The sequence below is a fragment of the Anolis carolinensis genome, chromosome 5 (assembly GCF_035594765.1).
Source record: "Anolis carolinensis isolate JA03-04 chromosome 5, rAnoCar3.1.pri, whole genome shotgun sequence".
Lineage (NCBI taxonomy): Eukaryota > Metazoa > Chordata > Lepidosauria > Squamata > Dactyloidae > Anolis > Anolis carolinensis.
This window is the reverse complement of record NC_085845.1, coordinates 201,350,970-201,365,817: the sequence shown is the minus strand read 5'-3', so window position 1 is coordinate 201,365,817 and position 14,848 is coordinate 201,350,970. Positions and strand designations below refer to the sequence as shown.

The 14,848-nt window shown below is 39.7% G+C and overlaps 2 protein-coding genes across 5 annotated transcripts in view; one reads left to right on the top strand and one right to left on the bottom strand.

Annotated features, from left to right (window-relative positions):
* Positions 1-1,450, bottom strand: part of tmem209 (transmembrane protein 209) — a 32,926-nt gene extending 31,476 nt beyond the window's left edge. The window contains exon 1 of one of the 4 annotated variants that reach the window (XM_062983352.1): positions 1,346-1,450. The gene's annotated coding sequence lies outside the window, so the exon portion shown is untranslated. Of the gene's footprint in view, positions 1-1,252 lie in introns of all 4 variants that reach the window. The other 3 variants (XM_062983350.1, XM_062983353.1, XM_062983351.1) reach the window with 3 other exon arrangements.
* Positions 1,451-5,413: 3,963 nt separating this feature from the next.
* On the top strand, positions 5,414-12,631 carry LOC134299686 (uncharacterized). Its single transcript, XM_062983346.1, has 3 exons — positions 5,414-5,754; positions 10,239-10,308; positions 11,945-12,631. The coding sequence occupies exons 1-3, from the start codon at positions 5,533-5,535 to the stop codon at positions 12,331-12,333; spliced, it is 681 nt and encodes a 226-aa protein (XP_062839416.1). The 5' UTR covers positions 5,414-5,532; the 3' UTR covers positions 12,334-12,631.
* The last annotated feature ends 2,217 nt before the right edge of the window (positions 12,632-14,848 follow it).

The window sequence follows — 14,848 nt, the reverse complement described above, 5'->3', positions numbered from 1 at the left end:
CTTTATCTATTTACGAATTTGTTACTCATAATGTGCACCTTGCTTATCTTTTTTCTTTTTTTCCCCATTATTTGAAATGTATTTGTTGTACAATGCTTTTGACACGAAATAAATAAATAAACCTTGCTTATCCACTATTGCAACCTCATTGTTTTTAATTTGATGTTTTAATTCTGTGTTGTGTTATTTCGCCTATTGTGTATATTTTATTATTGGTTTTTGTTGTTGTCCTTTGATGTTTCATATTTTATCATCGCTTGTATTTTGATTTTGCTGTAAGCCGCCCCGAGTCCCCTTCCGGGAAGATGGAGGCGAGGTATAAATCAACTTATTATTATTATTACTATTATTATTATTATACATTGCTATATTGTACTAGACCACTGTACTGCAATATTATTAGTAATATTACATGTAATACATACCATACAATATATACACATATATATATACAGTAGAGTCTCACTTATCCAACATTCGCTTATCCAACGTTCTGGATTATCCAATGCATTTTTGTAGTCAATGTTTTCAATATATCGTGATATTTTGGTGCTAAATTTGTAAATACAGTAATTACTATGTAGCATTACTGTGTATTGAACTACTTTTTCTGTCAAATTTGTTGTATAACATGATGTTTTGGAGCTTAATTTGTAAACTCATAACCTAATTTGATGTTTAATAGGCTTTTCCTTAATCCCTCCTTATTATCCAAGTTATTCGCTTATCCAAGCTTCTGCTGGCCCGTTTAGCTTGGATAAGTGAGACTCTACTGTATTGTATTCCATTATAATATTATCAATATTATATGTATATACAATATATTATATATTTATAAATTATTATAAATTATATATATGTATTATATAAAATTATATCATATTATGAGTACTATATATATATATATATATATATACACACACACACACACACACACATTATATATGAATTATTTGGAATATTATTTGTATCCCAGTTCTAGTAAAGTACATAGAAAGTGATCTACAAGTCTGTGGGCGCCCATGCTGCTGCTGGACTCAATTTCCCATCAGCTCCACAATGCCTGGCTCATTGAGAGGCATGCCGGGAAATGTAGTTCGGGTGGCTCTGTTCGGCTTGACGGGTGATAGGGAGGCCTGTTTACCTCCGAACTACATTTCCCGTCACGCCTCGCAATGGGCCCGCCATCGTTGGGCCTGTGGGAAACTGAGTCTAGCAGCAGCAGGAGTGCCCAAGACCCGGCCGGCCTCACCTCCGTTCAGCCGGTGCCTCTTCTTGGACTGAGGGAAGAAAGACAAAGAGGGACGCATGCGCAGTCCCGCGCGGATCCAGTCAAGACGATTACCTGTTTCCTCCGTTTTGCACAACACGACGGCCTCGCGCTCCCTCTGCCGGTGGCGCATGCGCACTATTTAAAAGTAACCCGTTACGTCAGAAGGAGACCGGGGCGGGGATTGTTGCCACGGCGACGGAGAAAGGGATGAGAGGATTGGCTGCCGCTCTCGAGCTTGTGCTCCTATTGGATCGCGTCTCCCCTCTTAGCTCCGCCCTTCAGGGAGATCTAAAATTTTGGCGGGAACCTCCCTTTGAATCAGGGAGAGAAAAGCTGGGATATAAATATACAATACTACTATTTATAATAATAATAATAATAATAATAATAATAATAATAATAATAATAATAATAATAATGGTAATGATGCATCTTTTGTTTAGGACTTTAATGTTAACCTCATTAAAATAGAAATGCAATAATGATACCAATGCAAAATGCAATAATAATAGTAATAATTAAAATAATAGTAATTTTATCCAAAATTGAAATGAATATGCAAAATGCAATGCTACTACTACTACTACTACTGCAAATGCAATACTACTACTAATTAAAATAATAGTAATTTTATCCAAAATTGAAATGAATATGCAAAATGCAATGCTACTACTACTACTACTGCAAATGCAATGATACTACTACTTAAAATAATAGTAATTTTATCCAAAATTGAAATGAATATGCAAAATGCAATGCTACTACTACTACTACTGCAAATGCAATGATACTACTACTTAAAATAATAGTAATTTTATCCAAAATTGAAATGAATATGCAAAATGCAATACTGTGATGAGTCATGGGCCATGTAGTCCCGTTTCTGGTACTGTAGTGCCAGATGAAGAGGAGAACTTGGGTTTTTCACCGTCTCAGTCAGAATTGGAACCTTCCCAGCCAGATTTGGGAACCTTGCACCTGCAAGAGATTTGTCTTCCAGAAGTCTGTCAAACAAGCCCTGAGCCTAAATCTCCTGTGTTTTCTCGCCACGAGTTTTGTAAACAACAGAGGGGAGTTCAAGCAGCGTCTCGCAGGAGTGCTAGGATAGCTGCTAAGAATTCAGCTGATTAAGCCTGCTTTCCATGGGAAACTTTAAGGAGTCATGCATCTGGACTCAGAGATTAACTTTCGTTTCTGGTTCCCCAGAGAACTGCTCTTTGGTGGGAAAACTAGACCCTATTTAGGTGTTTTGGCCTCAAAGGGATCTTGCGGAGTCAATTCGTCAGCTACTGGAGTAAGTTGTGTGTGGACAGCGCGCTCCGTTTCCAAGCCTCGTTCCTGTTTCAAGCCTTGTTCCTGATTCCAAGCCTTCGCTCCCGTTTCCAAGCCTTCGTTCCCGTTTCCAGCCTTGTTTACCTCCACGGACCTTGCCTTGTTTTCCAGGACTCAGCCTTGCCTTGTTTTCCGGATTTTGCCAAGTAATTCCACGGATCTTGTTCTTGCTCCTCGTTTCCTTGTTGCCCTGTACCAAGCCTTGTGTTCCAAGAATCAAGTTATTTCCTAGCCTTGCTCAAGTTCATGGACTAAAGGACCTTGTCATCTCCCCTCACTTGCTTGGCAAGTGAGTGTTTCGGTTATTGGATTACAACTTTGGACCTTAATATTTCATATTGGACATTGTTTCTTTGGACTAATTTTGACCTTTCCTGAAAGGTCTACTTCTGGACTATTTCATACACTTGCTTTTATTAACTTTATATATTTCCTTAATAAAGATATTAGTTAGATTCTGGCCTCTGTGTATGGTTATTGGTGCTCTGCAGCCTGGGTCGTGACAAATACTACTACTACTGCAAATGCAATAATACTACTACTAATTAAAATAATAGCCATTTTATCCAAAATTAAAATACAAAATGCATTAATAAGGACAATCACTTTACTCAAAATTAAAATACAAATGCAAAATGCAATAATAATAATAGCAATTTTATCTGAAATTTTTTTAAAAATGCAAATGCAATAATAATAATAGTAACTTTGCTCAAAATTAAAATGCAAAATGTAATGATAATAATAATAATTTTACCCAAAATTTAAATACAAATGCAATAATTGGAGTAATTTTATCCAAGATTTAAATAAAAATGCAAAATGCAATAATAATAATAATAACAGTTTTACCCAAAATTAAAATACAAATGCAAAATACAATAATAACAGTTTTACTCAAAATACAAATGCAATAATAATAATAATAATTTTACCCAAAATGTAAATACAAAATGCAATAATAAGAGTCATTTTATCCTAAATTTAAATAAAAATGCAAAATGCAATAATAATGCTCATTTTACCCAAAATTAAAATACAAATGCAAAATGCAATATTATTAGTAGTTGTAACCAAAACACAAATGCAATAATAATAATTTTATCCAAAATTAAAATACATATGCAAAATGCAATAATAATAATAATAATATTACCCAAGATACAAATGCAATAATAATAATTTTACCCAAAATAAAAATATATATGCAAAATACAATAATAACAATAATCGTAATTTTACCCAAAATTAAAATGCAAATGCAAAATGCAACAACAACAACAAACTTTATTGATTAGCCTTTGGCCATATCATAATAATAATAGTATTTTTACTCAAAATTAAAATACAAATGCGAAATGCAAGAATAATAGTAATTTTACCCAAAATTAAAATACACATGCAAAATGCAACAACAACAAACTTTATGGATTAGCCTTTGGCCATATCATAATAATAATAGTATTTTTACTCAAAATTAAAATACACATGCAAAATGCAACAACAACAACAACAACAAACTTTATTAATTAGCCTTTGGCCATATTATAATAATAACAGTAATTTTACTCAAAATTAAAATACACATGCAAAATGCAACAACAACAAACTTTATGGATTAGCCTTTGGCCATATCATCATCATAATAGTAATTTTACTTAAAATTAAAATACACATGCAAAATGCAACAACAACCAACTTTATGGATTAGCCTTTGGCCATATCATCATCATAATAGTAATTTTACTCAAAATTAAAATACACATGCAAAATGCAACAACAACAAACTTTATGGATTAGCCTTTGGCCATATCATCATCATAATAGTAATTTTACTCAAAATTAAAATACTCATGCAAAATGCAACAACAACAAACTTTATGGATTAGCCTTTGGCCATATCATCATCATAATAGTAATTTTACTCAAAATTAAAATACACATGCAAAATGCAACAACAACCAACTTTATGGATTAGCCTTTGGCCATATCATCATAATAATAGTATTTTTACTCAAAATTAAAATACACATGCAAAATGCAACAACAACAAACTTTATGGATTAGCCTTTGGCCATATCATCATCATAATAGTAATTTTACTCAAAATTAAAATACACATGCAAAATGCAACAACAACCAACTTTATGGATTAGCCTTTGGCCATATCATCATCATAATAGTAATTTTACTCAAAATTAAAATACACATGCAAAATGCAACAACAACAAACTTTATGGATTAGCCTTTGGCCATATCATCATCATAATAGTAATTTTACTCAAAATTAAAATACTCATGCAAAATGCAACAACAACAAACTTTATGGATTAGCCTTTGGCCATATCATCATCATAATAGTAATTTTACTCAAAATTAAAATACACATGCAAAATGCAACAACAACCAACTTTATGGATTAGCCTTTGGCCATATCATCATAATAATAGTATTTTTACTCAAAATTAAAATACACATGCAAAATGCAACAACAACAAACTTTATGGATTAGCCTTTGGCCATATCATCATCATAATAGTAATTTTACTCAAAATTAAAATACACATGCAAAATGCAACAACAACAATAACAACAAACTTTATTGATTAGCCTTTGGCCATATCATCATCATAATAGTAATTTTACTCAAAATTAAAATACAAATGCAAAATGTAATACTACTAATTTTTTTTAAAAAAAGCAAAATATAAGATCCATCGTGTTTTAACCAAGGATACACAGCCATGATGTGGTTAAAAGGGGTCTTGGCCTTGTTCCCATAGTTCCTATTATGATGCGAGAAGCGGGTTCTAATTCTTCCAGGAAAAACCCGTTGCCAACCCTGAAGTGGCGAGGATGCCGGCTGGGCGGACATTGCCTTTCTTCTGTGAACGTTTGGCTGTTTTTGATCCCGTTCCTTCGTCCGGATGGCGTTCCCGGTCTTCTACTCCTGGTGGCACAATTCGAACCCGGGCTGCATTGCGCCCATCCCCATGGTAGAGGCCTCCCCGGTGCCCCAGGAAGAGTTCGTGGATTACAAGGCCGAGGAGATGGATGAGGAGGGCCTGTGCTGGTGGACGGGGGAACTCATGCTCTATTACTGCCTGGTGGCTACTCTTGTGAGGATGATCTACATCGGCTTCGAAATGGTAAGCCTGGCCCAACTACAACAGGAGAGCTTGGAGAAGATCATGATGCTGGGGAAAATGGAAGGAAAAAGGAAGAGGGGTTACTGTTGTTGTTATAGATCAGGGGTCCTCAAACTTTTTAATCCGAGGGCCGGTCCACAATCCTTCAGACTGTTGAGGGGCCGGATTATCATTTGAAAAAAAAAATACAAACAAATTCCTATGCACACTGCACATGTCTTATTTGTAGTGCAAAAACAACAACAACAATGAAAGAACAATACAATATTTAACTATAAAAACAATTTTAACCAACATACATTTATCAGGATTTCAAAGGGAATTGTGGTCCTGCTTCTGGCCAATGAGATAGTCAAGTTAATTAGGATTGTTGTTGTTGTTGTTGTTCTTGTTGTTGTTTTGTGCCTTCAAGTCATTTCAGACTTTGGGCGAGCCTAAGTCTAAAATGTATTTATTTATTATTTATTTACTGCATTTATTTACTACATTTGTATCACACCCTTCTCACCCCTAAGGGTGAGAAGTGGTTTACAAATTATATGTACATACAATATATTATATTATTAGCATAGCACAATATTAGCATTATATATTACTATATTGAACTATACCACTATACTGTAATATTATTAGTAATATTATATGTAATATAGAATATATAATTAAAATTATTATATGGTATCATTATTAGTGTTATATTGTATTACATTATAATGTTATTATCAATATTATATGTATATACAATATATTATATTATAAAACTGAGGGCAGGGGCCAGGTAAATGACCTCAGAGGGCCGCATCCGGCCCCCGGGCCTTAGTTTGGGGACCCCTGTTATAGATGTTATTATTTGGAATTTAGTGAGACAATTGCTCAAGATCCTGCAAGGCAGACTCCAGCAATACATGGAGCGAGAGTTGCCAGATGTCCAAGCTGGGTTCAGAAAAGGCAGAGGAACCAGAGACCAAATTGCCAATATCCAGATGCTGGATAATGGAGGTAGGCAGGGAGTTTCAGAAAAACATCTCCTTCTGCTTTATTGACTACTCTAAAGCCTTCCACTGTGTGGACCATAACAAACTGTGGCATGTTCTTGGTGGTCTGGGGATACCAAGTCATCTTGTCTGGCTCCTGAGAAATCTGTACAAAGACCAAGCAGCCACAGTAAGAAGAGACCACGGAACAGGAGACGGGTTCAAGATTGGGAAAGGAGTACGGCAAGGCTGCATACTCTCACCCTCCCTATTCAACTTGTATGCAGAACATGTGGGGCTTGAGGAATCCAAGGCCGGAGTTAAAATTTCTGGAAGAAACATCAACAACCTTAGGTATGCAGATGATACCACTCTGATGGCTGAAAGCGAGGAGGAGCTGAGGAGCCTTATCACCAAAGTGAAAGAAGAAAGTGAAAAGCCGGGCTTCAGTTAAACGTCAAGAAAACCAAGATCATGGCAACAAACCGATTGACAACTGGCAAATAGAAGGAGAAAACGTGGAGGCAGCGACAGACTTTATATTTCTAGGCGCGAAGATCACTGCAGATGCAGACTGCAGCCAGGAAATCAGAAGACGTTTACTTCTTGGGAGGAGAGCAATGGCCAACGTTGACAAAATACTGAAAAGCAGAGACATCACACTGGCAACGAAGGTCCACATAGTGAAAGCCATGGTCTTCCCCATAGTGACCTATGGATGCAAGAGCTGGACCATAAGGAAGGCTGAGCGAAGGAAGAGAGACGCTTTTGGACTCTGGTGCTGGAGGAAAATCCTGAGAGTGCCTTGGACCTTGGCAAGAAGACCCAACCAGTCCATCCTCCAGGAAATCATGCCCAATGGCTGCTCACTGGAGGGAAGGATATTGGAGGCAAAGTTGAAGTATTTTGGCCACATCATGAGAAGACAGGAAAGCTTGGAGAAGATCATGATGCTGAGGAAAATGGAAGGAAAAAGGAAGAGAGGCCGACCAAGGGCGAGATGGGTGGACGGTATCCTTGAAGGGACTGGGGGTGACGAGGGCCGACAGGGAGTTTTGATTCTGTTCCTTGTACTAATTTTGATACCTTGTTGAAGTTTATTCTTGTGTTTGATTTTCATGGACCCTTGCTTCAAGATTCTCAAGTATCTTGTACCTGGTAGACTAAAACATTGTTTCATTGACTTTGAACTTTGATTTGAGAATCTTGAAGCAAGGGTCCATGAAAATTGAACACAAGACTAAACTTCAACAAGGTATCAAAATTAGTTCAAGGAACAGGATCAAAACTGGAACAAATAACAGGACCTTTGACTGGAACAAGAGATCCAAACTGCAAAGTGTTCATGAACAATGTCTTGATAATCCAAAATCCCCAGGAGCAAGAACAAGACTGGAACAAAACTCAAGATACAAGGCTACAGGAACTTGGCATGAAAGTCCACAGGTAACATGAAAGAAGATTCCATGAAGAATGAAACAAGAGTCCATGAAACAGGAACAACACTCTCGATGAGCAAAGTTACCACCTCTGAAAATCTCTCTCAGAAGCGGTTCCTCTTAAAGCTGAAATCAAGGCCTCTTTCCGTGGGAAGTTTGCTCAAAACTCTTTGTCATTAGCAAACATCTGCTCCTTCTCAAAACCTCCCTTTCTTGCCTCTGTTGACATGTCGCTCTCTTTCTGTCAACCTCATTACTCTTATCACAACTGGAATGCCCATCTGCCAAGGGATAACTCAACCTTGGCTCTCCCAAGGAATACGGTTCAAGCTGCCTGCTTGAAACCATTGTATGCCTGCTCCCAGAATCCTCAGGAATAGCAGCCTCATCTAACTCTGGCTTTCCAGGAACAGCAGCCTCATCTGTCTACATGGGAATCCTAGGCCCCAACCCAGGTTAGGTGCAGGTACAATCACAGGCTGAACAGGCCCGACTCAAGGCTCACCTGACAGCTCAGGTGCAGGCTGGGCTACAACAATGAGGGACTTGGTCAAAGGCCTTTCGGAAATCAAGATATGCTACATCCATAGTATTCCCATCATTATGGTTTGTAAAGAATCTGATGCTTCAGAGGATGAGGATGGGAATTTTGTGGGGTCTCAGGAGGACGTTTGTGGGATGGAAGTGGCATGGAGAGATGTGTTAGTGATGTGTTAGTTGGGCTCGGGCTGTGGCGCAGGCTGGAGACCAAGCCAGCTGCAACCAGCTGCAATGAATCACTCTGACCAGGTGGTCATGAGTTCGAGGCCCGCTCGGAGCCTATGTTTGTTTGTCTTTGTTCTATGTTAAAAGGTATTGAATGTTTGCCTTATATGTGTAATGTGATCCACCCTGAGTGCCCTTCGGGGGTGAGAAAGAAGGGCGGAATATAAATGCTGTAAATAAATAAATAAATAAATAGTGAATTTCCTGGTAGTTCTCAAGATGTTAGAGAAAGTGAAATTTGTTCCCATGAGAATCTGCCAGAGTTTGCTTCTGAAAGGATTGTGGGGGAATGTGAGTTTTTCCTTAGGTCAGAACAGCTGCAGCTGTGCCGTGAGAGTGTGAAAAAGAGACACACTCGCTTTTCCCAGAGGCTTCGAGATGAGCAGCAAAGAACCAGGTGTACAAGGAATGATGTTATGGGACACAATTGCAGCTTTTAAGTGGGCTCCAAGTACTCACCTGGGATTGCAACACTGACAATATTTTGTTTCTTTAAAAAATACTTTGTTTTTTCCCCACAATTGTGAGGTCAGTAGTATTGTGCTCCAAAACTCTGGATTCGGAAGTCCCAGAGTAGTTTTACATGCTCATTTTCTGTAAGTTTTTCAGACTTGTGATCCCATCGGATTTTTGTCATAGGCCGGGCTGTGGCGCAGCTGGCTAGTAACCAGCTGCTATAAATCACTACTGACCGAGAGGTCATGAGTTCGAAGCCCGGGTCGGGTTAAGCCCCCAACCATTAAATAGCCCAGCTTGCTGTTGACCTATGCAGTCCCGAAAGACAGTTGCACCTGTCAATTAGGGAAATTTAGGGACGCTTTATGCGGGAGGCTAATTTACAACACCATAAAACTGCCAGCAAAACACGAGGAAAGGAATGAGGAAGTACAGCCACTTCTGGACGGTGAAGCAACAGCTCCCCCTCTGGCCGGAATCGTGAAGCTGGAAAAAATGTTAAAAATGCCTCTGAGTCTGTCTACTGTATGTTGTTTGTCTGTTGGCATTGAATGTTTGCCATATATGTGTTCATTATAATCCGCCCTGAGTCCCCTTCGGGGTGAGAAAGAAGGGCGGAATATAAATACTGTAAATAAATAATAAATAAATAGGTAGATGGTAATTGTCACACAAGTTCTACAAATTATTATTGTTGTTGTTGCTGTTATTATTATTATTATTATTGACAGTGCTATACTCCACATTAATTCCACAGTGTAGATGCACCCTTGGTTAATCTATTTTTGTGTTTGGCCGTCCCTAAGTGGTATAAATTAATGAGTTGTTTTTTTCTATATTCTCGACACAGATTTACAGGAAAAAATACTGTAAACAAATAAGTAAACCAATATCATGCAACGTCCAGAAAATTGACAAAGGTAAAAATCTTTATTTTTTTTTAAATTTCATAGCAAAAGCATTGCATAAATTAGTATAAAACTGATAAAAATAGAAGGAGCGCAAGGGGCTAAATATGGAGGATTCTTTTGGTTCGTGCCATTTTGCCAGGTTGTCTTTTGATCTGCCGCTTCTGCTTCTGAATCTGTTGAAGTGAAATACAAATGGGTTGCTGTAAGTTTTCCGGGCTGTATGGCCATGTTCCAGAAGCATTCTCTCCTGAGGATGCCTGCCACAGATGTGGGCGAAACGTCAGGAGAGAATGCTTCAGGAACATGGCCAAACAGCCCGGAAAACTCACAGCAACCCAGTGATTCTGATCCTGAAAGCCTTCAACAACACGTTGAAATACAAATGCTCTGTGTTCACAATTGGAGTATGTCAATATTTTAGAGTCTCCGCTGACATCCTCTCTGGCCATTGCAAATAAACCTTCTGCTTTTGCCTTCTACTTGTCTGTGCTTGATTTGGCCTTCTGGGAAGCCAGACATACCAAGCGTCCGAACCTGTGGTTCGTATGGTAGATGAAATAACTCAACAAAAGAATCTCCAGATACCTTACACGAGGGTTGAATGAAAAGTAATGCTTCCACCTTCGTAACTCCTCAACAGATGGCAGTCCTGGTCTGCGGCAGGTCCTGCCTTGTTCAGGAGACTCTCCTCTACAGTTCCATTTGATGCAGAGTTCCATACTTTGCACTTTAACAACACAACCGTTCAATGCTAAGGCTTCCTGTCTGCGCAGGGTTCCATACTTCGTGCTTTAACAACACAACCGTTCAATGCTAAGGCTTCCTGTCTGAGCAGGGTTCCATACTTCGCACTTTAACAACACCACCGTTCAATGCTAAGGCTTCCCCGTCTGCGCAGGGTTCCATACTTCGCACTTTAACAACACAACCGTTCAATGTTAAGGCTTCCCCGTCTGCGCAGGGTTCCATACTTCGCACTTTAACAACACAACCGTTCAATGCTAAGGCTTCCCCGTCTGCGCAGGGTTCCATACTTCACACTTTAACAACACAACCGTTCAATGCTAAGGCTTCCCAGTCTGCGCAGGGTTCCATACTTCGCACTTTAACAACACAACCGTTCAATGCTAAGGCTTCCCCGTCTGCGCAGGGTTCCATACTTCGCACTTTAACAACACAACCGTTCAATGCTAAGGCTTCCCTTCTGTGCAGTGCTCCATACTTGGCACTTTAACAACACAACCGTTCAATGCTAAGGCTTTCCTGTCTGCGCAGGGTTCTATACTTGGCACTTTAACAACACAACCATTCAATGCTAAGGCTTCCCCGTCTGCGCAGGGTTCTATACTTGGCACTTTAACAACACAACCATTCAATGCTAAGGCTTCCCAGTCTGCGCAGGGTTCCATACTTTGCACTTTAACAACACAACCGTTCAATGCTAAGGCTTCCCGCCAAATGTAACTGTAGAGGAGAGTCTACTGAACAAGCCACTACCTGCCGCAGACCAGGAGTTACGAAGGTGGAGGCATTACTTTTCATTCAACTCTTGTACATTATTTCTTTGAAATTGAAATCATACCCTCAAAAACCCAGCCTCTTCTTTCTCTCAATCCCTCTCTCTCTCTCTCTCTCGGGCCCTCAGGATGCCGTTGCGAGTGCGAGGCCACTTTGGCCTTCTGCAGCCTCTTCAAGAAGCTCTTTGGTGGACAGCAGAGCAACGATCTTTGCTCCTGCCGTTGCGTAAGGAAGCGAATCAAGGCCTGCACCTCCAGCCTCGTCCCGCCGGCCTTCTCCGACTGCATCTCCTCAGAAACGGAAGTCTCCCGGAAGTCCTCCCAGAAGAAGCGCTGGAGCCGGGCGAAGGAGGAGCAGGACCACAGCGGCGGAAGCATCTCCAGCCGGAAGTCCCACAAGGCCGAGAACAAGCCCAAGGCCCAACGGGAGACCTGGGTCCGGCAGAAGGAGTGCCCACGCTGCAAAGCCCGGCGGACCCGGGAGTGGCTCGCTCAGCACTTCTTCGACCAGGAGTAGTTTGCTTTCACTGCTTCCGAGTCTCTCTTTCCACGTTGTGCCATTCTTGCACTCTTGTGGCTTCTTCCCTACACATTCCTGGGATCTGTGGTTGCCAAACTGCAAATTCCCAGGACACGATAGAAGCAGATTAAATTGGGAGCGGTGTTTCAAAGTGCAACAGTTTGATAATGTGGAAGAGACAACAACAACAACAACAACAACCGAAAGAGCATCACTTATGCCCCACAAAGAAGCAGCGGCATATCTGCGGATGGTGAAGACACTGACATTTACAATAAACAGATCTGGACCTTGAGATATCACGACTTTTGGTTCAGTGTCCTAGTGTCTTAAAATAGAAATAAATTGAGAAAGAGAGGAGGAGGAGGAGGATTCAGGCTTGCAGAATTCAGTGCTTAAAAATATATCGAGTAAAAGTAAAGGTATCCCTGATTAAGCCTAGTCGTGTCCAAATCTGGATTGGGTTTGTGTTCATCTCCATTTCTAAGCCAAAGAGCCGGCTTTGTCCATAGACACCTCCAAAGTCATGTGGCCAGCATGACTGCATGGAGCGCCGTTACCTACCCGCTGGAACCGTACCTTTTGATCTACTCACATTTGCATGTTTTCAAACTTCTAGGTTGGCAGAAGCTGGGGCTAACAGCTGGCACTCAGTCCACTCCCCGGATTCAAACCGCCAACCTTTTAACCTGCTGCGCCACCGGGGGCCTCATATCAGTTAAAAGAGCATGCAATGACTTTTTGTACACTCTGGATTGGCATTTGGGATACCATTTATCGTTTCAATAGGGTTCACTATTACACTATGTGGCACGATGTTTGTTCCTGGTTTATCATAAAAACATGGGGAAAGTTTATTAAACTGCAAAAACCTTGTTTCTGCGGGAGAAACATCCCACTACTGCACATTTTGCAATAGTTTTTTCAATGAATATCTCTCATCATTGAGTCTCAACCCATTCAACTTAGCTTGTGACAACCACAAAAGCGAAGTTTCTGGAGTAGAACAACGACTTTCAAATTAAGGGCTGCACAATTAAACAGGAAATAATTATTTCAACCCAGGAACAAAACGTATTTCAATTTTTGTTACATACAGTAGAGTCTTGCTTATCCAACCTTCGCTTATGCAACATTCCTTGTTATCCAACACAGTCTGCCTTTTAGTAGCCAGTGTTTTCAATATACTGTAGAGTCTCACTTATCCAACATAAACGGGCCGGCAGAATGTTGGATAAGCAAATATGTTGGATAATAAGGAGGGATTAAGGAAATGCCTATTAAATATCAAATCAGGTTATCATTTTAAAAAATTAAGCACCAAAACATCATGTTATACAACAAATTTGACAGAAAAAGTAATTCAATATGCAGTAATGCTATGTAGTAATTACTGTATTTACGAATTTAGCACCAAAATATCAGGATGTATTGAAAACATTGACTACAAAAATGTGTTGGATAATCCAGAACGTTGGATAAGTTGAGTGTTGGATAAGTGAGACTCTACTGTATTGTGATGTTTTGGTGCTAAATTCGTAACTGCAGTAATTACTACACAACGTTACCATGCATTGAACTGCTTTTTCTGTTGATTTGTTCTAAAACAGGACGTTTTGGTGCTTAATTTGTAAAATCATAACGTAATTTGATGTTTAATAAGCTTTTCCTTCATCTCTCCTTATTATCCAACATTTTCATTTATCCAACGTTCTTCCGGCTAGTTTATGTTGGATAAGCGAGACTCTACTGTAGTTTTATCTACAGCTTCACATATCCATGCAAAGCTTGGAAACGCATCTTCTGTGGCTATAGAGGTCACATTTCACACATTAAAATAATTCTTGGTTTAAAGCTCGTAATTTAAAAATAATGTGGACAGTCCTGCCAGAAAGCATTCATGATGCCTGGTTTTATGGATGTTTTGATGCCTGAAATGAATGAGGAGGCTGATGCTGGAATGCTTGGACCAGATCCACCAATTGTGTAAGCAATGAGTAATTTTGCCTTGGGCCCAGCTATCCATCCTTATCTGAATACCTTTGTCTTTGGCGCTTTCCTTGGATGCACCTACACTGCAGAATTAATGCAGTTTGACACCACTGGGAGTTGTAGTTTTACAAGGTGGTTAGCCTTTTCTGCCAAACGACAACTCACCAAACGACAACTCCCAGGATTCCATAGCATCGGTCCACAGAACATACAATGAATGTGATGATTCCCTGGTCTGGGAAGTAGCCAGAGGGATTTGCCCAACCTTTTCTATTCCCATGAGATTAAGAGAGGGCTGGTGCCTTGCCAAACTACAACTCCCAGGGTTCCATAGCATCGGGCCACAGTACAAATAATGAATGTGATGATTCCCTGGTCTGGGAAGTAGCCAGAGGGATTAGGGTTAGGGTTAGGGTTAGGGGCCCAACCTTTTTGTAATTCCATGGAATTATCTCAATAGGGTCACAGAAGAGTGGCTGTTTCTAATTATATGTTGATACATTATTAAGAAGTACAGTAG